We start from the raw sequence: 27,362 nt of genomic DNA on the forward strand, positions 1-27,362 counted from the left end.
CAACAAAACGGCATGATCGGCCAGGCATCCCATGCTATGCGCACTCACCCGATGCTGACTTTTGGTTACCTCTCGGCACCGGGCGCCTACGGGACGCTCCCTGGTGGCTGATCATCCCACGTGCATCGCGAAGCCGACGGACTTCTAGACGGACTGTTAGAAGGGCTGTCCCGGTCGTTATCACCAGACGGTGGGAAGACTCTGCTGCCTATCCGACCACTTTGACGTCATGTGCGCTAGGTCGTACGCTGCACACATCGGAACTGCACCTCCATGCGCATTGCGACAGATGGCCATCTATCGTCGGGTGCTGTGTTGCAATGGCTGATTCACCCCTCGATCCACAGCTTATTGTCACGCTGCGCTGGCAGGGACCAGCATACACGCAGCCCGGCCGCTAACTCTCTCCACTGTATTCCAGGGACCAGAAAGCGCCCACGGCTGATGAGCACGATCATCTGAGAGATCAACTTGCAAGAAGACGACTGTTGGCTGGAAGAAAAGCAAGCATGAAGGAGCGAATTGTTCATGCACGCTAACATCTGGGGAAAGAGCGCGACAACGTGTCATTGCTACATTACTGCGTACCGATCAAACAATCTGGCCTTGAAATCCACAGAGTAAAACTATATCTTCTTGCGTCACTCTACAGTACCTTTGCACCAAGAAAAGAAAATTGCTTCACTACCAATATTGAAGGGCCAATCAGAGCAAGTTACGTGTTGGCTTCGCACACCAGCCACGACAACAAGAACAACGACAACAACAACAGCGCAGAGCCCTATCGTATCGTGACTCTCGGATGATGGAACTTGGGAAACCATCCGATAGTAGTCGAGATGTAAGAGCTGAGCATATCAAAAAGCCGCCGACATGATGCTGTCGTCCTCCGATACGCTCATTCCACGCTCAGTGGTTCTGGAAGCCCGTTCCCCACTTCATCTCTCCACTTATCTCTCCACTCGAGTTGGAACATTGGCTAAACTTGTCTATCACTTGCATTCACGGCTTCTAGACGTGGTCGTTTCGCCCCGAAGAGGTGCTGACTGCGGATCCTAGTAATGATGCCATCATGGAGGGCAGTGATTGCTGCATATTGACCAAACAGTTCGCGACGATTAGCCTGTGCATACCCCTGGCTTCCACCACTGAGAGAGCGCTGTTGTTACTCGATTTGAAGGACTCATACCCTTCCCCACACTTTGCCTCGCATAGCATCGGTACGTCAGTGAGGCGATGCCATCCCACGACCTATCCAAGCGAGCTCTACCAGTACGTAGGGTAAGCGAGTACTCTAGGCATCCATGTATTGCATGAACAGGAGGACGTTATGCGAGGCTGTGAAGACACAGCTTCAGCTAAGCCTTGGGAGGACCTTGACGATGTTGCTTTGCGGTTTGTTGAATCCCCGAGCACGTCTCCCTGAATGAGGCGACACCATCGTTTTCGAAAGACAGCCCTACCTGGCTCGAAGGCTACTACTTCAAGTCCTCCGTCGTGCGCCTATCAAGCACTCAGCCCCTGGCTAGTCCTTTGATGACAGGCCTCAACAAATTACGCATTCATCTGGCGACACTTGGTACATCGCCGATGAGATACTACTGCTTCGCGCCATATCCCTCGTCATGACTAGAAGGCTTGGTACGGTCTGAATGAACCAATAGTGTACAGCATGTTACAGACTTTGACAAGCTTCGCGTCTTCTCCATTCGCATCTTCTGCATCGTTGCTCAGCAGCAGTTCCTGCGAAAAGAGCGCTCTAGTATATGAGACCAGGGACGCATAAAGTACGGCTTGGCGACGGGATAGTATGTTCTGCCAGTCATCACAATATGACATCTTTTGCCCTCGTCTCGATTATGGGTCGGCACTGATGCTCTTCTATATATGTCCACGCACTAGCATCCATTTGCGGAAGATATTCCTGCGTCCTGGTAACATAGATATATGACACGTGAATGTTGCACAGTTAATTTGATACTGCCATCAAAACACTGCTCAAACTAGAACGGTTCAAGCATGAGTTTCTGAACCAGAGTGCTGAACCTTAATCACACGAACAACAGTTAAATCTTCGAGGTATGTGTTCCTGCTAATTGAGCGACCGATACCAAACCGTTCGCATGTGAAAGTATGCACCTGCAAGGCACGAAAACTAAGCTAGGCGCCAAAAGCAGCGATTTTCTTAGAATACTGAGCTTTAGTAGTAGGAATCGTGCACCTCTTCTTCTAGGTGCGCTGTACTATCATCAAGGCGATTTGGAGAATGGCTTGTGAAGGAAAACTGACTGCACGTTTTGGGTCAACTGTGGTGTGGGATATACATGCACGTTGTTTCCCACGTCCATGCGACAAGTACACCTTCCGTATTTGATGTTTATATTTCACATGTCATGGAATCTGAGTTTTATAGCACCGTCGCCGCCTTTTTTTAAGCTCGTCTCTGGTTCATTAAGCACGATGCCGATTGTGACTTCGCTACAATGTGCTTTGGTATTGAGTTAGTGTTTTGCAGTTGGAAAGTACGAGTTATGTTCGGATATCATGGCACGAAACGAGGCACAATTCCAAGCATATGTAGATTGCGCACTGATCATTGCCATTTCCTAGCTGTAGTACTATGACAGACCGAAGATGCCCACTGGTCTCGTCTTATCGAGCCACGTGGTATGTCGTGATTCATCGTTTTCGTAAGCCGCTCAGAAATTCATTCCAATATCTCATATTGCGTGAACATTCTTGTTCAAATGACTCAGTCGCCTACAACTGGCCAGACTTGGCGATAGTGACCGCCTTGGAGGTGGCGCCGCTGCCGGAGCCGACCTTCTCGATGGCCTGGACGACGTCAAGACCCTCGACAACCTTGCCGAAGACGACGTGCTTGCCGTCCAACCAGGAGGTCTTGACGGTGCAGATGAAGAACTGGGAGCCGTTGGTGCCAGGTCCGGCGTTAGCCATGGAGAGGATACCAGGGCCAGTGTGCCTCAGGTTGAAGTTCTCGTCCTCGAACTTCTCGCCGTAGATGCTCTCACCACCGGTGCCCTAGATTATGTCAGCCTTTTGTGCTCGTCAAAGAAGTATCGTGGTGTTGCCGTACGTTGCCGCGGGTGAAGTCACCACCCTGAAGCATGAACTGGGGGATGACACGGTGGAAGCTGGAGCCCTGGTAGTGGAGGGGCTTGCCGGAGCGGCCAGTGCCCTTCTCGCCGGTGCAGAGAGCGCGGAAGTTCTCGGCGGTCTGTTGGTAAAAGTTAGCGGCTGGTTCAACTTTCCAAAGTCTCGAGCCGAAAAGAGCAGCGATGAAGACTCTGATAGCGGGGTACTGACCTTGGGGGTCTGGTCGGCGAAAAGCTCCATGACAATGCGGCCCGCGGGCGCACCGCCAATGGTGATGTCGAAGTAAACTCTGGGGTTGGACATTGTGATGGATGTGAAATTGGTGTGTAGAGGAAGTGTTGGGGGTGGAGTGTTGTTGATGGGAAGGATGAGGGGCAGCTTTAAAAGTAGGAGAGCAATAGAGGGGCAATTGCCTAGCAACCTTTTATAGCCACCATAGCTCCTTCCGTAGAGCCATGACAGGCGCAGCACAAGTGTGGGGCTTTCGGCTTGATTGGGCCTCTCACTGTTGAGTTGTCGAGGCTGGAGCTGGGAAAGGGCCGCGCTCGGGCCACTTTTGGAGGGGTAGTCGGAGGGGAAATTGCGCCATGGACACCCGTCATGTCAGGGCAGACGTAAGGATCGCCACTTCACAGACCGCCTTGCCGTAGAGCTTGGAAAATTCTTGACGGGCTTACCCAGATACTTAGGTACTTGCAATCGCCTGCCTCAGCAACGGAGTTCCGTTTGGCGTCGAGATGACGGGAGACAGATGAGAGGCACGGAACACCGTACACCGAGATAGCGCCTGCTGGTCGGCTCCTCATGGCGAATACGAGCTCTACAGCCTCATGTGTAACGTCCGTCACGAAATATAAGATAAGGGTCAGCTGCTGTGTCCCTCCGTGATTGTCACATGTGCTTCTTTCCGTCACCATTACCTGTAGTCGCAACGGTGCACGAGCAACATATCATAGTAGAATCAAATGTGGTGAAAAGGTTGAAAATTATGGCCGACCGACGTGGCCATGGTCTGAAAACTACATAGGAGAAAGATAAGGTGAGACAGAGGAAGAGAACGCTCACGAACGCCAGGCCTTCCAGCTATGCCCTCGGATATACCCAACACAACAAACAAACAAAAACTGTCTATGGCTCTACAAGAATGTTCATCTCAGATGCCTTCGCAAATGCGGCACGCTCCTGGATGTCTTTCGCTTCAGCCTCTTTCCAGAGCTGAATCACTTCCTGCTTGCGGCTCTCGCTCCTGGGCTGAAACGCCATCTCCCACGGATCCGGCTTGATGATAAGCAAAGAGTTGGACTTGTTCAGTGGTACTTCGATTTCCTTGCCTGAGACTGGGTCGACCTTGCGCCTGAGATTAAAGGCCCACATCAACGCTCCGCAGCCTGTCACCGTCTCGTCACGTGTGATGGACATGCCCAAACATTGGCGCTGACCCCAACCGAAAGAAGTCATGCCGACGATATCAGGGTACTTGGTCAAAGGTTCTTGGAAAGTGGGCCATCCGGCTTCCAACCATCGCTCGGGACGGAATTCTTCGGGCTGAGGGTACTTAACAGGGTTGCGAAGGAAAGCCCAGTCGAGAGGAAGGATACGTGTGCCCTTGGGGATGAAGTACCCTTGAAACCAATCGTCGGCCTCGGCCTCGTGTGCGACACCTAAGATCACAGTCAGTCTCAGTGTCACGATTAGTCGGGTATACACTTACCAGTAGGTACGGTTGGCTTCCATCGCATTGTCTCCTTGATGCAAGCACGGAGGATGGGAAGATTGGGCAGGTCGGCGACGGCAGGGGGGTTGTTACCGCAAACGCGGTCAATCTCATCCTGGCACTTGACCTGCCATTCGGGGTGGTGGACCATGCTGATCAAGAAGTAGTAGATGGGTCCAGTGACAGTGAAGATGCCAACGAGGGCCATCATTCCGATCACGCAAGACGCCTCGTAATCCCCAGAGATGTTCGACTTTTCGGCAGTTTCCAGGTAGCTCTTGGTGAAGCACGACCTTTGCTTACCCATTTCCACGCTCTTCTTGGTCTTTTGGAGGCACTGCATGAAGAAGGCTTGCTGTTCGTCGTGGCGCTTGCGCTCCCGAAGCTTCCAGGGGTTGATCGGTTCGGGAACCCAATCCCAGAGAGGAGTCAAGACGTTGGTGATCGGGCCGGCGGGAGACATCTGAGTGAGCAGTCCCCATGCGCTGGGTGTAAGAGGGATACTGAGCGAGGGGTCGTCCCATGTCAACTGGCACATGACCTTGGAGCACATGTCTTCGAGCGAAAAGCTGAAATCATCGGGGTTTTCCAAGAGCCTGGCCATCCATCGCTTGGCTTCAAACTCCATGATGCCGTTGTAGCGTACATTGGTCGCACCGGTAAGGTAAGAGTGAGTGAACTTTCGTTGACGAGCCCAGTATTCTACTTTGGTCAGCGAGGGTCGTTCAAGGATCGCCAGCGAACTCACGGTTCTTTCCCATGAGAGGCAGGTACTCCATTGAGCCGTATGTGCTCTTCGCATCAAACAACGACTTGATCTCGGGTCGATCGGAATACAACTTCGCCTTCTTTACAAGCATGTCCTCTGCAATCTTCTCATCACTGATGATAATGAAGTTCGCGCCCAACATCTTCGTCCGGTAGATGGGACCATGAATTTCGGCCCACTCCTTGAACTTCAGCCACATGAACTCGATGGGGAGATCGTGAATGCGCCCAATCCAGGGTAGCTGCCATGGGCCAGGCATGTTCTGGACATTGTACCTCTTGTCGTACTTGCCAACAGCATCGACAACTGCGTACACGACGAGGCCGACGACCGCGACGCCAAGAGCGTAAGCTGTGAATGGGTGCATGTTGTCAAAGCGGGAGACCGTCGAAAGAATGTGTGGAAGATTCCAAGTCAGATAGGGTGACTGACTGTCGCCAAGAGTCTTGAGTGGGGATGCAGATGAAAGAACCGTGATGACACAAAATCACAGCGTGGGAGATTCTGGTAAATATCACACCACAGCTTGGAGTTGAACTACCACCTGTCCGGCTCCCCAGACCTTGACTTATGTACAGCCATACAGGGACCACTGCCGCGGCGAAACCGTTTAGAGCAGCAAAGTCATCGGCGTCTGGACGAGCATAGCCGATATGGCCTAAGCATTGCTTGGGATGACAGACGGCAGATTCATCCAATAGCCAAAGTTGGAAACTACCGATTTCCATATTTTGCTAGGATGCCAATGTCACTAGCATGCTTGCTGATCGCAAGAATCTGTTTCCGTTACAGCGGAAGAGCAGAGGTCGGTGCTAGCGGGCGCCGATTATGACATATTGAAGAGCTTGGATCTGTGCTAACATGTATCGGTGCGCCGGGAGAGCACATAGATCGACATGGACTAAGTTCACTTGCATGAACTCGAGCGTATCGAAACAGCCACCCCTTGCATTGGAAGTCTGATACAGCTGAAAGAGCACGCGTTTAGTGGTTGCGTGCCATTCCGCCGCCGTGTCTAGGTAAGTTACCGTTATCTATCTAGTACCATACTACACATCGACAACACATACCAAGGCCAAGGTCTAAGTCGGCAGCCGGCATATCACCGCGCCGTGAGACCCTCTTCACTGTCAAGACATGCAGCATAGTTACCGGCAAGGGTGTCACAATTACTCCTCGTCAATGATCGACGTGGATGATCCAACGACTCGATAATGAGCACAAGCCCCGTGCTGCATTCCTGAAACCAAAGCCTCTCAGCTGTCGTAACACCAAAAGATTTCTCGACGTGCAACTTTCCCTAAAGGAAAGTGCGATTTTCAGCCAGCCTTTGCGGCCCGATTTTTACTATTCAAGAGCAATGAAGTCTAAGCGTCATCAGGAAGGCTGACGTACATTTAGCGACGTTACACATGAATCAGATCTCAATCGCTGCAGTCATCAAGTCTCCACGTGGAACAGAGCCGTGAGACAGGCGATAGGCTGGGAGTGCCGCGGGAATCTCATCTGCGCGTACGTCCAACACAGCAACCTTGAGCCCGATCTCGTTTGGACATGGCTTAGGGTGCCGTTGAGCACGCTTGGCCTCCGGAGTTTGTGGGGAACCATAGCGCAAGTGCACGGACATTGGTAAATCGGGAGTTTTGGCTAGCGCGAGAGACCATTCGTCGTCATCGAGATCGGTCCAAGACCAAACAAGCCGTGTTCCTGACAATCTTGCGCCAAGTGTAATGATCATTGCTCCGTCCAATACCTGCATACCGTCGTACGAGGGTGAAAGCACAACAACTAGAAATGCCGGCCACTCGGACATCCGAGGGGTCTTCGGCAACCCTCCCTGGTACCCCAACGGAGAATGCAGGTGAAGGCAACCCTCAAGATGTATGAAAGGCAGGCATAATTTGGTTTGGAGTTGGTTTCGACGATACACCAATCCCTCAACCATCCTACACATCAAACCGCAATTATGCCTCACGCTCTTACTTCCCGTGACTCCACGATGGAGTCGAAGCCAATAGGCTCATACCCTAACACCGGTATCGACGTACTTATCGTGGGTACCGGTTTGGCTGGTCTGGTTGCTGCCCTTGAGTGCACACGCAAAGGACATAACGTTCGTGTGCTGGAGAGGAACGCAGACATCAACACAGCTGGTGAGCAGCATCCTCGAACTGCAGTCTTGACGCATTGCTCATGATGTGACTCAGGTGACATGTACTTCATGGGTCTCAGCGCAACCCGCTTCCTAAAGCATTGGCCTGAACTGCTCAAGGAGTACAAGAAGATTTCTCTCCACAATGCCTGGATCGAGACCTTCAAACACTCCGGTGAGGTTGTCATTGGACCCAAGAAGGTGGCGGACCGCCTCCGCGCACAAGGGCTGGATCCCGATACTCCTCCTGGCGAGTTCCAGATGCGCCCGCTCGTCTACAAGATGTTTGTAAACGCCGTAGAAAACCTGGGTGTCTCCGTAGAATTCAACCGCAGGGTTGTAGACTACTTTGAAGACGAGCAGACTGGCAAGGGAGGTTGCACCACGGACGATGGCAAGCGTTACGAGGCGGACGTGGTCATCGCGGCCGATGGTGTTGGATCGAAGAGTCAGAAGCTTGTTGGCGGACAAGTGCGCGCGAGGCCGTCTGGAAGGGCAATGTGGCGTGCTGCTTTCCCCAGAGAGGCTCTTGACAAGGACCCAGAGGTTAAGGAGTTCTTCAAGATGATGCCAGGAAACGAACCAATCGTCAGGACATGGTTGGGGTAAGTCTTTGTGACTGTATAAGCCGAGGATTTATTAACGCTCACAGTCCCTCCACATATGCGCTTACATTGTCTCGCGAGGACGTCATGGTTTGGATCATGAACCACGACGTTACTGGTACTGAGAAGGAGTCTTGGAACAACACCATCGAGAAGGAGGAGGTCCTTGACGGCATGGACAACATGCCTGGTATGGAGAAGATTAAGTGGGCGCCCATCTTCAAGAAGCTTGTCGAGACCACTCCAGAGAAGACCATTGTCAACTTCGAGTTGCTCTGGCGTAACCCCCAGCCTAGCTGGACATCGCCCGCTGCCCGCGTCGTTCAGATTGGTGACGCTGCCCACTCTTACCTACCAGCCTCTGGAAACGGTGCGACCCAAGCCATCGAGGATGCTATCTCCATAGCTTCTTGTCTCCAGGTTGGTGGCAAGGAAAATATCCCTCAGTCTGTTCGCGTACACATTCGCTTCCGGTAAGCCACCATCCCAGATCTACACGCATATGCTAATGCAATAACACAGCTTCATCCGTAACTCTTGCGCACAGAAGCTTGGTTTCTCCAACGCTGAACTCCTCCAAGATACCGACTGGGACAAGGTCAAGCTCGACCCCCGCCGTGCTGCGCCGAAGCTTCCCAAGTGGGTTTGGTCTCACGACCCTGAGGCCTACGTGTACGAGAACTACGAGAAGAGTGCACAGTCACTGAAGGAGGGTATTGACATGAAGGACGAGGACAAGTTCGAGCCCAACTACCCCAAGGGCTACAAGTACGAGCCTTGGAGTATCGAAAAGATCATGGAGGACATGAGGGCGGGTAAGGCTATCGATCTTGGCGCTGGTGATTGGGAGTAAACATGAGCATTGGGAAGCATAGCCGCAGGGCAAACTGCGTGCGTGGCGTTACAAATATGTCTTATGAGCACTCCATAGCGAAATATGATTTTGACCACTTCATTCAAAAACCATGTCCTTCTTCAAAAGAATCTGCTCTCCGGCTTTTGGTGCACAAGTCCTTGGCGTAATGATTTAGTAGGTCTTGCCTTTTTAGGGCAAGTCATTCCACAACGGGAGCGCCCGTTCTTTTGGCGCTCCTCTTCCATCAATGACAGCTGCCGCTCCAATCTTGCCGCTTAATGGCTGACTCGCTTTTTCTTGTCCTTTCAAAGAACACCACAGCATATCACATATATTCCTGTCGCGAGACACGCACTTATCGATGTGCTTACTGAGATTCGACACGAGAATTGTGTAAGCGCCATGGTACACAGCATCTGCAGGTCCGCGGCAAGCACACGTTTCGCAACCGAGATGCGCCGGAAAGGAAGTTTCCCGTTCCTGCCTCAAAGTCCCAGCTAAAGCAAGCGGCGCAACCTTGGAGTTCGGGCTCGGAACGGGCACCCAAGGACCAAACTCTTTTTCTCGCACCCAGACGGAGCCCCTTCATGTCGGCTTTTACAACCGCCGCCCTACAGATGGCCGCAGAACTTGACGATTGTGAAGAAGCAGGGCAGCAGCAGATTTGGCCCCTTCAACGCATCACCCCTTACCCCATAGACAACAGGAAATTTTGTACAGACTACCCTGGAACCTTCCTAGAACTGCCTTCAGACCAACACCCCAATGCAGATAATCAATCTCACCTTCGTACCAGGTTGCAAGTACCCACCCTGCAACAAAACGCACATCCCCAGTTCCACCACTACAGTTCCCCAATACCTCTCTAATTCCTTCTTCCATGATTAATGATACATTATCACGGCTCTCCGCCGGACATTGGAACTCTGAAGCATGTACGTGATGTGCAAGCGGTGTTTCGTTATTTGGTCTAGAGCGGGGAAATCAGACGCGTAGAGAAGTCTATGACGCTGCCTAGTCGCGCTAGTGCTCACTGCAGGGAGCACTTGTTGAGCGTCGCACCGCGGATAGAGAGGGAGACGCGAGGATTTGGAGTGGCTTAGAGGGGTAATGGAGCGCTTGTTGGAACGTGGCTGATAGATGGATGTGGTGAAATTGCAAGGGAGGGGATAGGCCTAGGACGACGTGAAAGAGTAACATGTGAATCTCTGCTTGTTGTGATACCAATTCGATTGTCTACTTGTTCCACGACTCTTTTGTTTAGTAGTGGTAGGTTCGGTGTAGAGCGCATATCGACACATCCCTGTTCAGGACGCTAACGCGCTACGTGAATGCGTGTCCACGTGACTTTGATACCCCAATGATCGTCGCTGTATGCATTCTACGACCGTCAGCGATGTCGGTCATGTGTATATGCCAAGTCGAACACCATGGACGTTCCCTTGAGGTCACCGGCTCAGAATTCCACAGATCCGTGCAAACGAATATGCAGCTCCTCAGCCTTCTTACTGTGCACGAACTCTCTCACGCTCTCAACTCTCTTTCCGTCTTTACTGAGCTTTACAAATAGCACGCCTTCAGTCCACCACTCCGTAATGTGACTCTCAGCCAGCTGTGCGCCCAGTTCATGGTCTTTATCTACTTTGCCTCCCATCTTACAGTGCGCTATCACGGTGTTCGTATCTCTCAAGAAGTGCACTGCTTTGCCTCCATCTCCGTCGTTTTGCGGGACTACCTGGAAGTCCTTGAATATATCGAATACAATTTGTGCATGTTCGCGGAAAGGTTGGATCGAGCGTGTGGGTAGGTTCAATTCTGCTGGGAGAGAGGTATGCGTAAAGTCTCGCGTCGCGTTTGTCGTCAGCGCCTGGGGACGAAGAGTCGAATAGCTATTTATAAAATGATTGAAGGTCTCGAGGTGTTTGGTTGAGTCTTGCGATTGCGATGGGTAAAGATAGTATGCGATGGGAGCGAGAGCGGCGATTGCTGCAAGAGTTGCGGTAGCAAAGCGTATCTCGGAGGGCGTGAAGCCTAGGTCTGACATTATGATATGACAGAGACTTTGCGTTGAAAATGAGATATCTACGATATGTTCGTGTCCGAAGTGTCTGCAGTTTCGGCTTCCAACTTTGCCAACCTTGCCTCCACTGGCGTCGCTAGTTCATCGTTTCCTGGTAGAATCTGGTAGCGAGTAAGATCATTCTGACGGCGCACTACAGTATCTACCCGGATGATCACCTGAGCCGCAAATAACCCGACTATGATCTACGGACCCGTCTATTACTGCGGCTTCCAGTCACGACACCGGTGATCAAACTTTGAACCCCTCCATGGCTTGCGTCCAGTCGTGTTGAGCTCGGTCTCCGTAATGCTCCTGCATGATCACCGCAATGTCGGTGTGGTCCTTCACCGACCCGTGGCGTTGTGGAACATCATGACAAGACTACCATTCGCTGTACGGGCCCCATTCTCTGCAGCTCCGTCGTGAGATCAGCATTCAGAAGAGTGGAGCTGCGTTCTGAACAGAAGCAACGGTCGTACTAAGGTGTTGCGGGGCCGGCAGTCCCATCCTTTGCGCGACGCGTCGACGTGAAGCTGTGCATATTATTGAGGCTTCCTCTGTTCTTCTGTCGTGATCGTTCTTCCTGCTTATCATTAGATCTGAGGCTGAAAACAAGCTCGACCTACAGCGGTATCATAAGCCCCTCCGGAGCCAAGCGACTCTTCTACCCTAACAAGCAACCCCGCCATGGCCGCCACGAAAGCTATCCTTGTAACTGGCGCTACTGGCAAACAAGGCGGAGCCGTGCTCGAACAACTCGCAAAGCACCCGTCGCACGCTGAATACACACTCTTGGCTGTCACTCGTGACGCCAACTCCGGCTCTGCAAAGAAGATTGTCGAGCGTCACCCCGACGTCAAATTGGTGCAAGGCAACCTGGACGATTGCCCAGCGCTCTTCGCATCAGCTAAGGCTGCACTCAAAGAAGCCGGCAAAGAAGAGAAGATCTGGGGTGTATACTCTGTACAAGTTTCTCTAGGCAAGAATGTCACCCACGAAAGCGAGGTTGTGCAGGGTAACGCTCTAATTGACGAGTCGATTAAAGAAGGCGTCACGCACTTCGTTTACTCCAGCGTTGACCGCGGCGGCAACGAGCGAAGTTTCGAGAACCCAACACCTATCCCACATTTCCAGAGCAAGTACGAGATCGAGAAACATCTTCTCGAGAAGGCTGGCAAGAATGGCGAGAACATGGGCTGGACCATTCTCCGACCTGTTGCCTTCATGGACAACTTAGTACCTGGTTTCCCAAGCAAAGTCTTCCTTGCCGCGCTTCGCGATACATTGCAGGGCAAGTCCAACCAGTGGGTGTCTGTTGAAGACATTGGCCTTTTCGGTGCAAAAGCATTTGTCAACAACCAAGAATGGAACGGACGCGCCGAGGCTCTCGCCGGTAGTGAGCTCACCATGGACGAGATGAGTGGATGTTTCGAGCGTGTTATTGGCAGTCCAGTGCCGGCCACCTACGGCATGTTTGGCTCCGCGCTCATGTGGGCCGTCGCCGAAGTGAACGTCATGATCAGTTGGTTTGCATCTGAGGGCTATGGTTGTGATATCAACAAGTTGAAGAAGGAGGAGCCTAAGCTGTGTGATTTCGAGACTTGGCTGGCAGAGAGGAGTGGGTGGAAGGGACAAGCTATCAAGCGATAGATGATGATGCCTCCATATGCTGGCGGGGATAAGCCTCTAGCGTCGGATATTTGAGCTTTTGGGATCCTGACCCTTGTCCCGGTGTCTTCTGTAGTTTTCGATAAATTCATGATCCTCAAACAATGCTTGTCCAATATTACTGAGCTTATCGTTCCTGACGCACATGTTCTTAGTTCTCAGCTGCGTCACCATCGTACTCGGAGATTCCGCTGGTAGCGAATCAAACACAGTAAGCATCAAAATTCGTCCTAGATCTACATGCATCTATATGCCTAGTATATTGTCAGCCTATGTGTTGGCGTTATAACAGGTGTCCTCAGTTGCATGAGAATCACAGAATTTATGGGTAACTTGAAGTGCTCAATCATTCATACGCTTCATTGATCCTATGCTAGACTCCAAACACCTACACATACAAAAAAGATGTGGTAGGCAGCACAATGGCCGAACTCATAATTGCAATCAAAAGGCCCGAACTACTTAAGTTCTCTACAAAGAGAGCAAGTTCCACAGTGCCAGGCCACCAGCAATGGTTGGTGTAACCAACCTCAGCCTGTTCCAGCTGGCCCACTTTGTCGCAATGCTCTCTGCCTCACCCAACTCCTTCTCGTTGCTCCTCTCCGCCAACGCCTCCAACTTGTCGTTCAACGGCTGCATGTTAATAGCGGAGTGCAGGATGGTCGTCAAGTGCATGACGGCCGCAACACCAAAAAGCTTCCAGTCACTGCGGGCGAGCATGCCCTCACGGTAGACTGAGTAGCCAGCGTAGGCGTAACCCAGGAATCCCAGAGTTGAAATGGGACGGAAAAACTGGTTGCCGACTGTCCAGCAGAGAGGCCACTGACGGCCCAGAAGACGTGCGCGGTCTTTGTGTTCGGGTGTGCCTGCGCGTGGGAAGTTGACGAGGAGCGCGGGGACGGTCATGTAGGACTGTGTGATGGCATTTCCTAGGTCTATGAGCAGTGAATTGGGTAATGTTGAACTCTGGACTTACCAGCGAGGATGAAAGAGAAAGTGATGCAGGTTCCTGCAACACTCTTTACGTAGATGTTGTCTGACATGTTGATCGTTTGATTCGGCGTATGTGTAAAATCGGGTATTGACTTTGGAGTATATGAAAGGAGGAATGAATACGTTCAAGAACTTCCGGCGACAACCACCTTCAATTAACAATTCCCATCAGCAAACACCGAAACTTATTTCGCGTACTAGCAGCCATACATTTCCGTTCCGAGACCCCCAAAGCCCGCGTTGGGCCACTCCACCCTGCATTATGGTGTGATGGCGGTGTTCCTGGCGGCTGTAGTTCGGTTCCCCACGGCCGTCGCGTCGCGTCCCTTCAGGGCTCCAGGCGCACCCCCGTTTTGGGCGATCTCGATTACATCACGACAGGGGTCTGTATTTTCGAAGTGGACTCTGATATGTGAAGCAGTTGCATCGGTGTGCTCTGGATGCATCTTGCGTCTGCTGCGATAAAGTCGGTGAGTTCCCTGCCACGCGCTGGCGGAGTTTGTAGCTTTTGCGATGCTGACGCTGTTACGAGGACAGGAGATGACTCCGACAATACCAGGACTATGTTTACGAGTATTCATATTCCTTTTGGACATACCGCAGCAGGCCAAGTTGTCATCGGCGAGGTTCAGTCCAAGTTTAGATGTCAGCTCACAAGCGAGGAGTGCGAAAGGGATACCACGCGAAGAGATGGTACTTCTACGAATGTGCTCATCGTAACACGACATTTCAGCACACAGCAGCATAAAGCACATAAAAAGATTGTAGAGCCTTTGTAACCGTCTTCTGCAGAGAGTGCTTTTGGGAAATCATTCAAATCTGCGGTAAGAATGCTGATTATAGTAAGTCAGGAGTACGATGTCCTTAGGTATGATCTGAAGAAGCAGAGGGGTACCCACGGCCATGGCTACAGCCACCGTCGTTTTTGGTTGTGGATTTAAAATTCCTCAAATTCCTCAGATTGATTCGTAAAAATTAGCATGCTGACAACATCCGCATTCGAATTCGATGTCAGCTCACCGGTCGTTCTTACTATCATGCAAAATTCTTCGCAACGTTTCGGAAAGCGAAGACACGCAAGCCATCTTCCACATGGTCGTGAATTTTATTAAGTATGGCCTTTTTGTGATAAGAAAGAGAAGGGAGGGTTCGATGATGGATACATCGTTTCTGACTCTTTCAAACTTGCAGACCCTCATGACTGTCTACCCGATAAAAAAATTGGCCATCTGCTTTATGGAAGCAGCGAAGGACCCGTAGGCATGTAATTATGTCGATGTGATTTTTGGTTGCATCCTGTGGACTTCTCAGGAAGAATCTTTCAGGAATGGAAGCATGGTACGAGACAGACTTCCGTGTCAACTCCTTAACAAAGCAGTTACAGGCATGGTGAACAAATTCAGCTTCCCAAGAGATCATGTAGTCATCAATCAAACGTTTTCGAGAACTGTATGGAAATTTCCTCGTCCTGCTGCCATGGTGACTCGGAAGCATTTCCTGGGAAGTGGAAAAACACAGACTCCATAGTTTGTTCAGCATGTCAATTCGAATTATTGCCCTTCTCGCGCAGCTGAACTCAGGAGGATGAGGAGAGGAAGGTCTTGGGATATATATATATATATATATACAAATGTACCTCTCAGAGCCCCCGATCATGAAAGCTGATAGCTGAGGACTACCTGACATGCACACACCTGCTCAGCGCAATTACGAGGATCCAACGATTTTTGTGAAAGGCTGGACTCATATGGCAGGGCTCTTGGCAGCTCAAAACAACTGATCTTGGCGTCATGGAAACATGTGTATATTCGCACGGCACACCAAGAACCGTGCCTAATCCACTCTCTGTATACCGTCTGCCCAGCTCGGTTCGATACCACTACAAACATCCACATAGGCATCCCACCTCCTCAATTCCTTTTGCCTGTCCATCCCACCCCACTCCTCAGCGTTCCACCCATTCTCGACACCCTGTGTAGTCCAGAACATGGTCCACTGATCACCTGGCAAGTTCCACATACCCTTGCTCCTCTCCTGATACCACTTGTTCACAGGATTGCTAGTCCGACTCCTCCAGACCACACCATCAGGAAAGCATGTCCGCGTCAGAGCGGCCCAGACGATGTCTGAAACGCCACCAGAGCCTTGCGAAGAAGTGAGGACGGCGAATTTATCGAGGTAGGGGACATAGTAGGGTGAATCTGGGGATGGGTTGACGGGAAAGTCGAGTCCATGGAGGGATTTGGGCGTCTCCCATGTGCAGATTGCGCCGCCTTCATAGTCACCCGCTATGATGATGCCGGCAAGACGGCCGCGGATACGATGAAGGTAGTTCTTGGGATGAAGTTTTCGTCGGAATGAGTCATCAATAAGATCGACAAGTTTGGGAAAGTTGATGCGGGGGTCATCTGCTAGCTCTATGCTTGGGTTTGCTGCAGAAGGTGGCTGCCATGGTCCGTGAATTCGCGGGTCTGGTATCATGGTAAGAGGTATGCCTTTTTTGAAGAATGTGGCAGGGTTTGGTGTAGTCGATCCCAAGAAACGAGAAGTTGGTGATGTCGGGAGCGATGAGGATGTCATTGGCTTGTCGGTCAACACGTTGTGCAGCAGAGGATTCTTCGCAGGCGAGGTGCGCGCATCATCGGGTATAGCCTTCCTTGCAGCTTCTAGCGGTGTAAGAACAAGGCCAGATGAGGATGGAGGTAGCAGCTTTAGGCCGCGCTCGAGCACGTCGAGATTCTTCAGATGGCGCATCGGAGCCGAGTTGCTAATCTGCTGTGGCTCTGCGCCTGGTATTGATGCCACTTCTTCCTCGACAAACTTTGAGAATGGATTCCCAGTACCAAGCGATACTGAGTTTTGGGTCTTGTCATCCGGGATTGCTGACGATAGCTGCAGTAGCTCCTTCTTGATGTCGCGATACTCGGCCTCCAGATTGACGAAAACATGGGCGCCATCTGCTCGTTTTTCAGATGGTATGCCACCAAGCGGATCGAGGATGATGATGCGGTCCAAGATAGGCATTTCTACAAGGTCTCTTGTTTTATGCCGTACACCGCCGACTGGGCTATTACTGCCTGTCTGACCGGCGAGGCCAGCAAACTCTCGGACAAGCGCAAGAAGCACGTCGTCTGCTTGAACCCTAACCTTTTTCAGATTTGTGTCGTAGGCGAAGGGCGTGATGACTGGTATGACACCGTCGTCGATGGGTGGGAAGAGTAGGTAGTTGTGCTGAACCTCTACACCTCCCCGCACCTGGACTGTACTGGGCATGTCGTTGGCTGATGGAGTGCAGCCCAGAGCGTCCTCTACCAACAGACCTCCTGGCTCGTTGTATTCTTCCAGCGCTGCCACTAAACGCAAAGCCTGTTCTCTGACCATGTTTCCATATTCCAGCGTGAACTCTGTGTTGTAGGCGCCGGTGTCGTGGTCGCAGTCCAGTACTACGGCGGTACTGAGCCCCAGCTGTGCCATCTGACTCAATGTCAACGCGATATCTCCCAACGTGCGGTCGTCAAGCGTCTGTGGCTGGCGAAGTTTGACAAGTGCCAGATGTGTTGGCTCGTCCTTCTGTTCCGCTTGATACTCCTGTTCCGGGAGCGGCTCGCGCGTAAAGACGGTCGGCTTGTACAAGTCGCCCAAATTGACGCCTGTTCGCAGCGAACCCGACTCGTTGTGTATCTTGTCGCTGACCAGCTCCTTAGCCTTTACTGCGATGGCCGCTTTGCCCTTGTTGGGCGCATCGAATTGCTTCAGAAAGTTGCGCGCATCGCGTTTGCCGGGCGACTCCTTCAGCAGGCGCGTCAGCTGCTGGCGTTCGGCGCGCTGTCGCTCTTTCGCTGAGCTTGACGATTTCCGCACGTAGGGGGCGGACGTGGAGAGACGCGCATGTTGGATCTTTTCGAAGACTTTACCACTGTCATCGCGCTTGGGAAGCTGCTTGTTGTCAGTATGGTTACGAGTACGAATCACTGTGTCGCACGCACCTTGTTTGTAGCCTTCCCCAAGCCCCTCGCGGGGGCTTTGCTCCAGATGAACATGCTTCATGCTACCGTCCAGCCGCTGAACACATCACAGACCGAATTTTCGCAATTGGGAGCTCGGAGCAGACGTATGACTCTGCAATTGTGTGGGGAAGTGCGCCCGCATCCGCATTTTCGAGGGCCCAAACATCGATAACAGCGTGGGAACGTCATTTGCTGGTAACCGACATCGGCCCGTTTGTGTCCTTATCCCCGGGTCTACTGACGGATGACGACGATGAACACCATGACGAAGCGCTTACTCACGGTAGGCAAGATAGAGGCACTGCGTGGTATAAGTTGTTGCACTTGGCATTGTGTCTTCATGACCCGCAAGGACACATCCAGTTCAAATCCCAGAAGGAATTATGGCGCCACAACTCGCTTGGATTGGCCTCGGCAACATGGGCAGGGTAAGTATATACCATTGTCACTCGACATGTCACTAACTTGCAAAGGGCATGTGCAAAGTATGAAGCGTCGGAACCTATCGTGCAGGTTTCATGCTAAATGAATTTCGCAGAACTTGGTTGAGAAGGGCAACCTTGACAAGCCCCTGATTCTATATAACCGAACGAGCTCTCGCTCTGAAAATCTCGCCTCTAAACTTGGTGGTTCCAAGACGAAAGTTGTTGACACCATCAGTGATGCAGTCAAGTCTTCCGACATCATCTTCATGTGTCTGGGTGATGATGCAGCTGTCAACTCTGCTGTTGATGCGATGCTCGAAGCCGGTATTGATGGCAAACTCGTTGTAGATTGCTCTACCGTGCACCCTGACACAACGAATGGACTAGAGAAGAAGATAACGGAGAAAGGTGGTGAATTCGTAGGCATGCCTGGTGCGTTTCACATGTTACTGCACTCAAGCAGCCGATTCTAACATGGTTCCAGTATTCGGCGCCCCAGCCATGGCAGATAACGGCCAACTGGTTTGTGTGTCGGCAGGCTCAAAGGCTTCCTGCGAAAAAGCAGTCCCGTATACAACAGGTGTGATGGGCCGCGCAAACATCGACTTCTCAGGGCAACCAGCAGGAAACGCTACACTGATGAAGGTCATCGGTAACACCTTCATCCTTAACATGGTCTCCCAGCTTTCCGAGGGCCATGTTCTAGCTGAAAAATCTGGACTCGGAGTAGACAACCTCCACACGTTCATCTCCACAATGTTTCCCGGCCCTTACACAGCGTACTCGCAGCGCATGTTGGCAGGTGACTACTACCAGCGCGAGGAACCTCTCTTCCACATTGATCTAGCGAGAAAGGATGCAAGACATGCCATGTCACTGGCGGAAAGCAGTGGCGCGAAGGAAAGCATGAAGATGCTGAAATTAGCGCAGGGAAGGTTGGACGGTGTGAAGAGTGAGATCGGCGATAAAGGAGATATCCCGAGTGTGTATGGAGTTGTGAGGAAGGAGAGCGGATTGGACTTCAAGAACAAGGGTTAGAGGGGTAAATCTTCAATGGCATTTCTAGAATATTGAGATGATCATCCCCATATGATGGCGTCGCAACGTTTGTGCTTGCACTAAGGCTCGCCCAAGCGCCCTGCCGTCCCTACGAGCATGGTAATGGCGATCTGAACTCGACTTACTTTCCACAGTCACAGCAGACGCATATGTATTTCAGCCTGCGGCTTTTCAACGCGGCTTAAACATGACGCGACATGGCTGATCACTACCCGATGCAACCTCTCTCGATGCACGTCGTCGGTCTAACTACGCCGAGGATGCATCATCTGTCAGAACATTCTCCCACCGTCGCATCACGCTAGTCTTCTCAGCGTTAAAATCCCCAGGTTTTACCCCAGCTTCTCCCCTCCCCACTCACTTGATGAGGTCAAGCTTCGCCTTGGCTGCAACGGCGGGCTCAAAAAATCAACCTCTGGGATGTAGCCTCTTGTGACGAAACCTGGTAGCCATGCACATGGCCTGGCAACCGATAACCTTGCCGCTACCTCACGTGGGTGAGAGGTACTTGAAAGGCCTCGAGACCCTGCAGCTTCTCCACGTTGCGACTGCCCCAACTTCACTACTCTGTTTAACCCAACTTTCATGCTCGCTTCTTCCGTCCAATTCACGACGTGATCAACATTGCCAACTTACCTATCGTTAGGCGGTATTCCTATCGCATCACGAGCACAACATGGGTTTCCTCCGGAGGCCTACACTGCGCAGTCGCGACGATCAGAGGACGCGCGCTGCTGAACTCACTTTGCGCGAGTCCATTTATCCGCTCTGCCTCGTCACCATTCTTTTCTTTCTCTGGGTGAGCCATGGCAGCGCACTACGCAATGAAAGCAATTGACTCATCACTACCCAGGGTTTCTCGTATGGTCTCATTGATACCTTGAACAAGCACTTCCAGGAGGTCCTTGGTATAACCCGCGCTCGCTCGTCCGGCTTGCAGGCAGCATACTTCGGCGCATACCCACTTGCTTCACTCGGACATGCCAACTGGCTACTGCGCCACTGGGGTTACAAAGCCACCTTTATCTGGGGACTGTGCCTGTATGGTCTGGGTTCTCTGCTCGCGTGGCCATGCCTCGTATACCGTTCGTTTGGCGGCTTCTGCGTAGCTATCTTCGTGATCGGCAATGGACTAGGTTCGCTAGAGACAGCAGCGAACCCCTACCTAGCTGGTACGTATTCATCGCTGAGACGTCCTATTCTGTACTGACAGCGGTAGTCTGCGGGCCGCCCAAATATTCTGAAATCAGAATCAACATCGCGCAAGCCTTCAACGGTATTGGCACTGTGGTCGCGCCAGTTCTTGGGTCCTATGTCTTCTTCAACCACGTGGGAACCGATCAAGCATCCCTTGAAAATGTGCAATGGACATATCTCGGTATCGCATGTTTCGTCTTTGCCCTTGCGATTTTGTATTACTTTACAGAAATTCCTGAGATCACTGGTAGGTTGCTCCATGGATCAGACATGAAAAGCCGCTAATGTTCTGCAGATGCCGACATGGCTTTCCAGGCTGAGAGTACCCATGCAGGTACTGACGTGAAGCCTTTCCACAAGCAATACCGCTTGTTCCATGCGACCTTTGCTCAGTTCTGCTACACCGGAGCGCAGGTAGCTATAGCTGGAGCGTTCATCAACTACGTGGTAGAGACGCGAGTTACATCCAGCGGCGAAACAGACAGCCCGACAGCAGCCCGTTTCCTCGCTGGTGCACAGGGCGGTTTCACCGTGGGCAGATTCGTGGGTAGTGCCCTCATGAAGTTTGTCAAACCGCGATGGGTATTCCTCGTCTTCATGACGATGTGCATCGTCTTCGTTATCCCAGCTATTACCGAGCGAGGCAATACTGGTATGAGCATGCTCTACATGGTACTCTTCTTCGAAAGTATCATCTTCCCGACGATCGTTGCGCTCGGCATGCGCGGACTGGGCAAGTATTCCAAGCGTGGCTCAGGTTTCATCGTGGCTGGTGTCTCTGGTGGTGCTGTCGTACCTCCGCTGCTATTTGGCGCCAGTGACACGCTCGGAAAGGCAAGGCCTTTTGAAGGATATTCGCCAACTGCCATTGCGATGACTGTTCCACTAGCGTTCTTTGTCGCAGCATGGAGCTACTCTTTCTGCGTCAACTTCGTGCCGGCCTACCGTAATGTGGCAGATAAGTTCTCGACGGCTGAGATCGGCATCAACAATGCGCATGCGAATGATCCGGAGAGTCAGATGGAGCAGACGGATGGCGGGGTACTTGGTAAGAACGAGTCGCCAGCACATACCGAGGCGGTGGACCTGGACAGGAAGACATAGGATGATTCTCTTGTCGAGCTGGATGAGACGGAGAAGACGGAATTAGCTGTGAAGGCTGCTGATTGCGAAGGAGTAGAAACTGAGACTGCGAGGAGGCATAGCTATCCATGAGGTCTTGAGATGATGACACATGAGAAAGACTGAAATGAAAAGCATTACATTCATGTCTACTGCTCCAATCCGATGCAAACGAACGAATACGAGAAGGATGTGCTGACAGGAGACGGCACCGGGAATAGACTTGGCCGCGACAGCTTGGCGCTAGAATAAAGTGAGGCGCATGCATGTTCCCGTATTGCGAGGACGTGTATGTACCCCACCATTCGCTCGCAAGCAGGGCTGTATTGGTGGTAAGCTAACATTAGTAGTGATGACGACGGAGGCGTGCGTAATGTACTCGGTGTCAGGGTGGCAAATATCATGGTGCCAGTGCATTGAGGTTGGCCTGCATACTCGTCGTGGTATGTCAAAGGGACGATCTCAAGTCGCGCACGTCTCACGGCGAGGCGGAGCAGTTGAGCGTCTGCCGTGATAGCCGTGTGGTGTGCGTGATGTAATTTTTGGATGGTCCCTGGAGATCGTGGTCAAGGGTCCTGATCGGCGACTGCAGGGTATCATGACCCGGCCACTGCAAAGTCGAAGCAGCAGGCGGCAGGAGCACAATGTACATGGGAAACTTCGTAGTGACGCGTATTGGCGTATAGCTGGCAGTTGAGTCCGTCGACTCGGGGCGGGCACGGACTTCTCCACCGTCCCGTTAGTGAGGGTTCGTTAGCACAGCCCGCTGGAGAGGTGCAGGTGCCGAGCAGCCGTAGCCGTGCCTGGAGTGACGCGGGCCTCAGTACACAATCACAGTCTCACGTCGTTGTGTCCACCACCAGGTCATGTCGACTGTCTCTCGCTGCGCCGACTGTTCCCTCCCGCAGATTTAGATCGCAACCACGAAGAATGCGGCCGTCATGGACAGAAAGGCGCTCCTCTTCCCGTGGTAAGCCCAAAACTAGGCTACCAGCACCCACAGTAGCTGACAGACAATAGCGGCCTCGTCTTAGCATCCGGTTACTTGAGCACTGCAACCCCCGTCGACTACTCCTTCGCCTTTGACAAGCCGCTGCACACGGTCGCCGTCGTCTTGCTGCTGACTGGCCTCGCCATTGTCGCAATTGAGGCCTGGTCGTCGCGCAGTAGCCAGCCGCCGCCGCCGACAAGATATATCGCCATAGCGCTGAACCAGGTCCAGAGCAGACATGCCGCCGAAGAGATATGGACAGAGGCAGGCCAGCCAGGGAGACGGCGAGGCTGGAGTGTGAGGGCGGTTGGTGTCCTGCTGGCCGTCTTGTTGTTCGCAATCTGCGGCCGCATAGCCATCTTCTACCGCGTTACCAAAGACGTCGAGTGCAGTGGTCCTTCTGCATTAGTATGCATGTCCCAGCCATTGCGCGACCCGTACTGACCAACTCAGGCATTTCTCCCTCTCGTCGCCGCCCTCTACCACAGCATTCGTCACCCTAGCCAGCGACAATACCCCGCCTGGAGTGCTGACACGCGCCCACGCACCCAGCTCGACTCCGTCTACAGCTTCATCTTCAATGGCTCCACACGCTACATCATTCCTTCGTTCCTGCTCTCCGTCAGCAGCTTCCTCGTCATCATCAAGTCCAGCGCATTGCGCTCGACCTTTATCTGCCCCATCGCAGACTCGACAGCGACTACAATACCTTCCCTTCAATTCTTTGCCTTCTTGCTCGACAGTGTCATTGTCCAGATCTCATACCGTCTGATCGACGATGGCATCTCCGACGCCGACGACTCGACTATCCACCTCCAGGATGGTACCTCGAATCACCTGCTAGTTGGCTTGACACTTACTGTATGCCCATCACCATTCTACACCACTGCACATCTGACTCCCAACAGGCATCTTCTTTAGTCCTTCTTGTCGCAGGCATCATCATATACCCCGCCATGCCCGAGCATCGCGAGTGGATGCTCTCATTTCCGTCTGAATATCTCCTTGGTCTTTTGCGTTTATCGTTGATGATACCCTTTATGACGTTATGTTTTCTCAAATCGGTAGGTTGCCATGGCCCCTCTTGTCACCATCTCACTGACCACACAGGCTCGATTGTACGGCGTTATGAGCGCATTGCTCCTGGCCGCATTTTCCTCTGCATATATCGGCCTTCTTCGAGCCCTAGGCACCGGCGTTTCCTACTCGTTTCCACCAAAACCCACCGTTGGACTTGTTTTGTGTTTGACTTTACTCACCATTGCGCTCATCCTTTATCTCGTCACAGATACCAACATCGAAACCCGCATACGATCAAAAGTGCCGGTTCGTCTGGGCAGGAACCAGTCGGCCGGTTTCATCGTATTGCTGATCGCCTTCTCCATCGGTGTCGTTGTATATCGCCGGCACGGTCCTGTTCTCGAGCACCCCATCACTACTCTGATCGACGTTGCGGCAGTCCAACACGAACGATGGGCATCGCAGGCTTACCGGAGTCGATCTCTCACTGAGGCTGTTGTAAACTACCGGCAACGCTATCATCGCGACCCCCCACCCAATTTTGACAAGTGGTATCACTTCGCTATCAGCCGAAATTCCATCATAATCGACGACTACGACAATATCGAAAAAGACCTGGCACCCTTCTCGTCTTTCAACGCCGACGACCTTCGACTACGTACTGCTACCGTCCTGGCCACGCATGAAGGGGTGGGTGGGATTCGCATAAGAGACGGGAAGGTGGAGGTGTTCAACAATGTACCCGATACGCACCGTTGGATGATGGATGGTGCGGCGACCATGATACAGCGATTTGCTCAATCCCTTCCTGATATGGACCTCGCATTGAACCTGAATGATGAGAGTCGTGTCGCTGTACCGTACGAACGTTTACAGGATGCACTGGATAACCCGCAACCGTACCCTACACCGGAGCCTTCTCGTCCTACGAAGGATTTCAGTGCTAATCGTGCGGAAAAGTGGCCGGATGTTGACCGCGTGCGATCGGATCCACATTTCTTCAGCGACGCTCGCATCAAGTCCTCGTTTGAGACATACGGATCCGTCGCCTGCCCACCCGAATCGCGCGCGCGGAGAGAACGCCATTGGTATACAAAATCGTTTTGCCACACCTGTACTCAACGTCACTCGATGGGCGCCTTCATAGCGAATTGGAGTCTCTCGTCTGAGCCCTGTCATCAGCCGGATATCGCCAATCTGCATGGCATGCATCTCAGTCCAGCTAGCCTGATGGGTACTCATGACATGGTACCAATCTTTAGTCAGAGCCGCGCTCCAGGTTATGCCGATATCAGATACCCATCGCCGTGGAACTATATGGAAAAGACCAAGTATGGATTTGATGAAAAGTTTCCTGATCCTCACTTCCAAGATAAGGTAGATGTCCTTTTCTGGCGCGGGACGACCACTGAGGGCGTGACCACGCAAGGCACCTGGAAAGGTATGCTTCGCCAGCGACTTGTGCATCTGATGAACAATGAAACTTCCCGCCAACCGATCCTCCTCCCGAAACCTGACCATAGCGGCCATCTAGAATACATGCTGAAACGCACGAGCGACATCAAAAAACTTCTCGAGACTAAGACTGATGTGCGCTTTGTCGGTCCGATCGCGCGCTGCGCAGGGCAAGACTGCACCGGCCAGACACGCGAGTTCGGCTTTGGTGATCCTATCGATTTCAAACAACACTGGCGCTACCGATACTTGTTCGATACTGATGGCGCTGGCTTTTCTGGTCGGTTTATTCCCTTTCTACAGTCCAACTCTGTCGTCTTCAAAGCTGCCCTCTTCCGTGAATGGTACGAAGGCCGTCTCACAGCTTGGAAACATTTCGTTCCTGTGGACCTCCGCTTGCACGACCTCTTCTCTTCACTCGCCTACTTTGGCGGATACGGTGTTGAGGCAAGGAACAAACGCATGATGGAGGGCCAAATCAAGGCAGCGGAGAAGATTGCACGTGATGGCAAAGTGTGGACTGAAAAGGTGCTGAGGAAAGAGGATATGGAGGTTTACATGTTCAGGCTCTTGCTTGAGTGGGGGAGGCTGACAGATGATGCGAGGACTGAAGTAGGCTTTCGTATAGAGAAGGGGAAAACGAGTGCTAGTGAGAGGATGAGTAGTGTCCAGCGAGAGGTGGAAGAGTTGTGACATCGTATCTAAGCCAGGCATTTAGACAATGGCGTTTCCGGTGGGATAGCATTGCATGGCGTACACTCCCATTCGGAGCACAATTGGTGAAATTTCTGTCACTCACGAGCCGCTCATATATGTATTTTGTTGTGTTGGTGACCAACGTCATCGTCTCTCTGCTAGCCAAAGCTAGTTGCGTGGCCCGATCCATAGACCGCTTTACGACAGACCATATTAAGTGCTCATCTCTGCCTCCAATGCGTCTTCTTTCTCTCCTAACAAATTCTTCTGTCTTGATGTGCCAAAACATACATTGCGCAAACTTCATGGACTGAACCCTATCTCCAAATCGCAAACTGAAATGTACATGAGTTGGCCTGTTGGAAGGCTTTCTCTCCATACAAGAAATACGGACAACTTGTGACTCATAGGCTACTGGAAACCTGAAACCCTAAGATCTTAATAACCCGGGAGCCAGTCCTATGCTTGCCAGCTGCGGTCTCTCTTGATACGAGAATTCTGGGGTTTCAATAAGCCGGCATGTACCGTAGTGCGTTTGCGCGAGAGCACAATACAACAGTCCCTGGCTGTACTTTTCTCCTCTCTGCGAACTGTTTCTCAAAGATAACGAAAATTGACGAATCAAAAACAGATGGAGCGCGTGGGAGTGGCTGTACAAAATCGAACTTTTTTGGGCTCCGGGTGTGCTGTCGTTCGCTCGCTCTGCTGCAGAGAAGGGAACCGTATGTTTGGTATATTGCTGCAGCTTTGTCTTCTCTTTTCTTATTAAAGAAAGGTTGATGTGCTCCAAAAAGTAAACGCCAGCAACTCATGGAGTTTGCTTCTCAAGAGCGCAACGCAGCGAATCACATGTGCTGTGCCGAACTGAGGGGTGCGTGTTGAGAATTATTCTCGTGCTCGTTGGAATATTTTGCTACAAGATACGATTCGGGAGATGAAGAGAATACGAAAAGACACATCTTTATGCCCATGTCCTGTTGCAGCATGGCCTTACCTCCGAAGAAAGCACCACGTAGTATCACTATGTGCGTAATCCCTCTCCTCTTCTCAAACATGCTTTTGCTCAAACATGTTGGTAAATCACGGCTATTCTGCCGGATGCCACAAGCAAAGAGACCTTTCTCTCTGCGTTTCTCCGTTCAGCAAGATCTATCACTCTCTATCACCAACTAAGTAGAGAGATTGCCATGACCCTCTGGCTCCTTTTGACGTGTGGTGGGCGAGATCTCTACCTCACTGAGAACGTCTTTGCACCCAAAAAATCAGGCCGTTCCAGCATGTGGATGTACTTGCTCATAGAAAAGCAGAGAATTGGCTCGCTTTATCCATATGACCTGCTTGACATTCAATACGACAAGGAAGTCGGGAGACTTGCAAGGAGCAATAGTGTATTCTGTAGTGTATATAAAAAGATCTTTCGCCTATCCAACTCATCCTTCATACCAACCAATTCT

At 51.8% G+C, this 27,362-nt stretch overlaps 9 protein-coding genes across 9 annotated transcripts; 4 read left to right on the forward strand and 5 right to left on the reverse strand.

The window, feature by feature from the left end:
• Positions 1-2,766: 2,766 nt before the first annotated feature.
• On the reverse strand, positions 2,767-3,420 carry GT037_000488 (peptidyl-prolyl cis-trans isomeras-like protein; the record flags this gene model as incomplete). Its single annotated transcript, XM_038925535.1, has 3 exons — positions 2,767-3,042; positions 3,098-3,238; positions 3,328-3,420. Coding segments are annotated over 3 exons (510 nt in total), but the record flags the coding sequence as incomplete, so codon positions are not given.
• Positions 3,421-4,245: 825 nt separating this feature from the next.
• Positions 4,246-5,967, reverse strand: GT037_000489 (cytochrome p450 2c30; the record flags this gene model as incomplete). Its single annotated transcript, XM_038925536.1, has 3 exons — positions 4,246-4,778; positions 4,829-5,533; positions 5,580-5,967. The coding sequence occupies 3 exons, from the start codon at positions 5,965-5,967 to the stop codon at positions 4,246-4,248; spliced, it is 1,626 nt and encodes a 541-aa protein (XP_038791392.1).
• A 1,599-nt stretch (positions 5,968-7,566) lies between these two features.
• On the forward strand, positions 7,567-9,210 carry GT037_000490 (fad nad-binding domain-containing protein; the record flags this gene model as incomplete). Its single annotated transcript, XM_038925537.1, has 4 exons — positions 7,567-7,753; positions 7,808-8,357; positions 8,405-8,830; positions 8,880-9,210. The coding sequence occupies 4 exons, from the start codon at positions 7,567-7,569 to the stop codon at positions 9,208-9,210; spliced, it is 1,494 nt and encodes a 497-aa protein (XP_038791393.1).
• Positions 9,211-10,669: 1,459 nt separating this feature from the next.
• GT037_000491 (uncharacterized protein) lies at positions 10,670-11,257 on the reverse strand (the record flags this gene model as incomplete). The annotated part of the gene is made up of 1 exon (XM_038925538.1): positions 10,670-11,257. One exon carries the CDS (start codon positions 11,255-11,257, stop codon positions 10,670-10,672), a length of 588 nt encoding a protein of 195 aa, XP_038791394.1.
• Positions 11,258-11,962: 705 nt separating this feature from the next.
• GT037_000492 (uncharacterized protein) lies at positions 11,963-12,925 on the forward strand (the record flags this gene model as incomplete). Its single annotated transcript, XM_038925539.1, has 1 exon — positions 11,963-12,925. The coding sequence occupies one exon, from the start codon at positions 11,963-11,965 to the stop codon at positions 12,923-12,925; it is 963 nt and encodes a 320-aa protein (XP_038791395.1).
• A 489-nt stretch (positions 12,926-13,414) lies between these two features.
• GT037_000493 (uncharacterized protein) lies at positions 13,415-13,986 on the reverse strand (the record flags this gene model as incomplete). Its single annotated transcript, XM_038925540.1, has 2 exons — positions 13,415-13,872; positions 13,920-13,986. 2 exons carry the CDS (start codon positions 13,984-13,986, stop codon positions 13,415-13,417), a joined length of 525 nt encoding a protein of 174 aa, XP_038791396.1.
• A 1,783-nt stretch (positions 13,987-15,769) lies between these two features.
• Positions 15,770-17,976, reverse strand: GT037_000494 (n-acetylglutamate synthase; the record flags this gene model as incomplete). The annotated part of the gene is made up of 2 exons (XM_038925541.1): positions 15,770-17,872; positions 17,923-17,976. 2 exons carry the CDS (start codon positions 17,974-17,976, stop codon positions 15,770-15,772), a joined length of 2,157 nt encoding a protein of 718 aa, XP_038791397.1.
• Positions 17,977-18,326: 350 nt separating this feature from the next.
• GT037_000495 (6-phosphogluconate dehydrogenase 2) lies at positions 18,327-19,406 on the forward strand (the record flags this gene model as incomplete). The annotated part of the gene is made up of 4 exons (XM_038925542.1): positions 18,327-18,371; positions 18,417-18,428; positions 18,482-18,800; positions 18,853-19,406. 4 exons carry the CDS (start codon positions 18,327-18,329, stop codon positions 19,404-19,406), a joined length of 930 nt encoding a protein of 309 aa, XP_038791398.1.
• A 667-nt stretch (positions 19,407-20,073) lies between these two features.
• GT037_000496 (glycosyltransferase family 90 protein) lies at positions 20,074-25,905 on the forward strand (the record flags this gene model as incomplete). The annotated part of the gene is made up of 9 exons (XM_038925543.1): positions 20,074-20,226; positions 20,281-20,599; positions 20,647-20,871; positions 20,920-21,665; positions 22,661-22,716; positions 22,767-23,145; positions 23,191-23,598; positions 23,646-23,801; positions 23,848-25,905. Coding segments are annotated over 9 exons (4,500 nt in total), but the record flags the coding sequence as incomplete, so codon positions are not given.
• Positions 25,906-27,362: the final 1,457 nt, after the last annotated feature.

Source organism: Alternaria burnsii (assembly GCF_013036055.1).
Source record: "Alternaria burnsii strain CBS107.38 chromosome Unknown 705, whole genome shotgun sequence".
In the NCBI taxonomy this organism is placed as follows: Eukaryota; Fungi; Ascomycota; class Dothideomycetes; order Pleosporales; family Pleosporaceae; genus Alternaria; species Alternaria burnsii.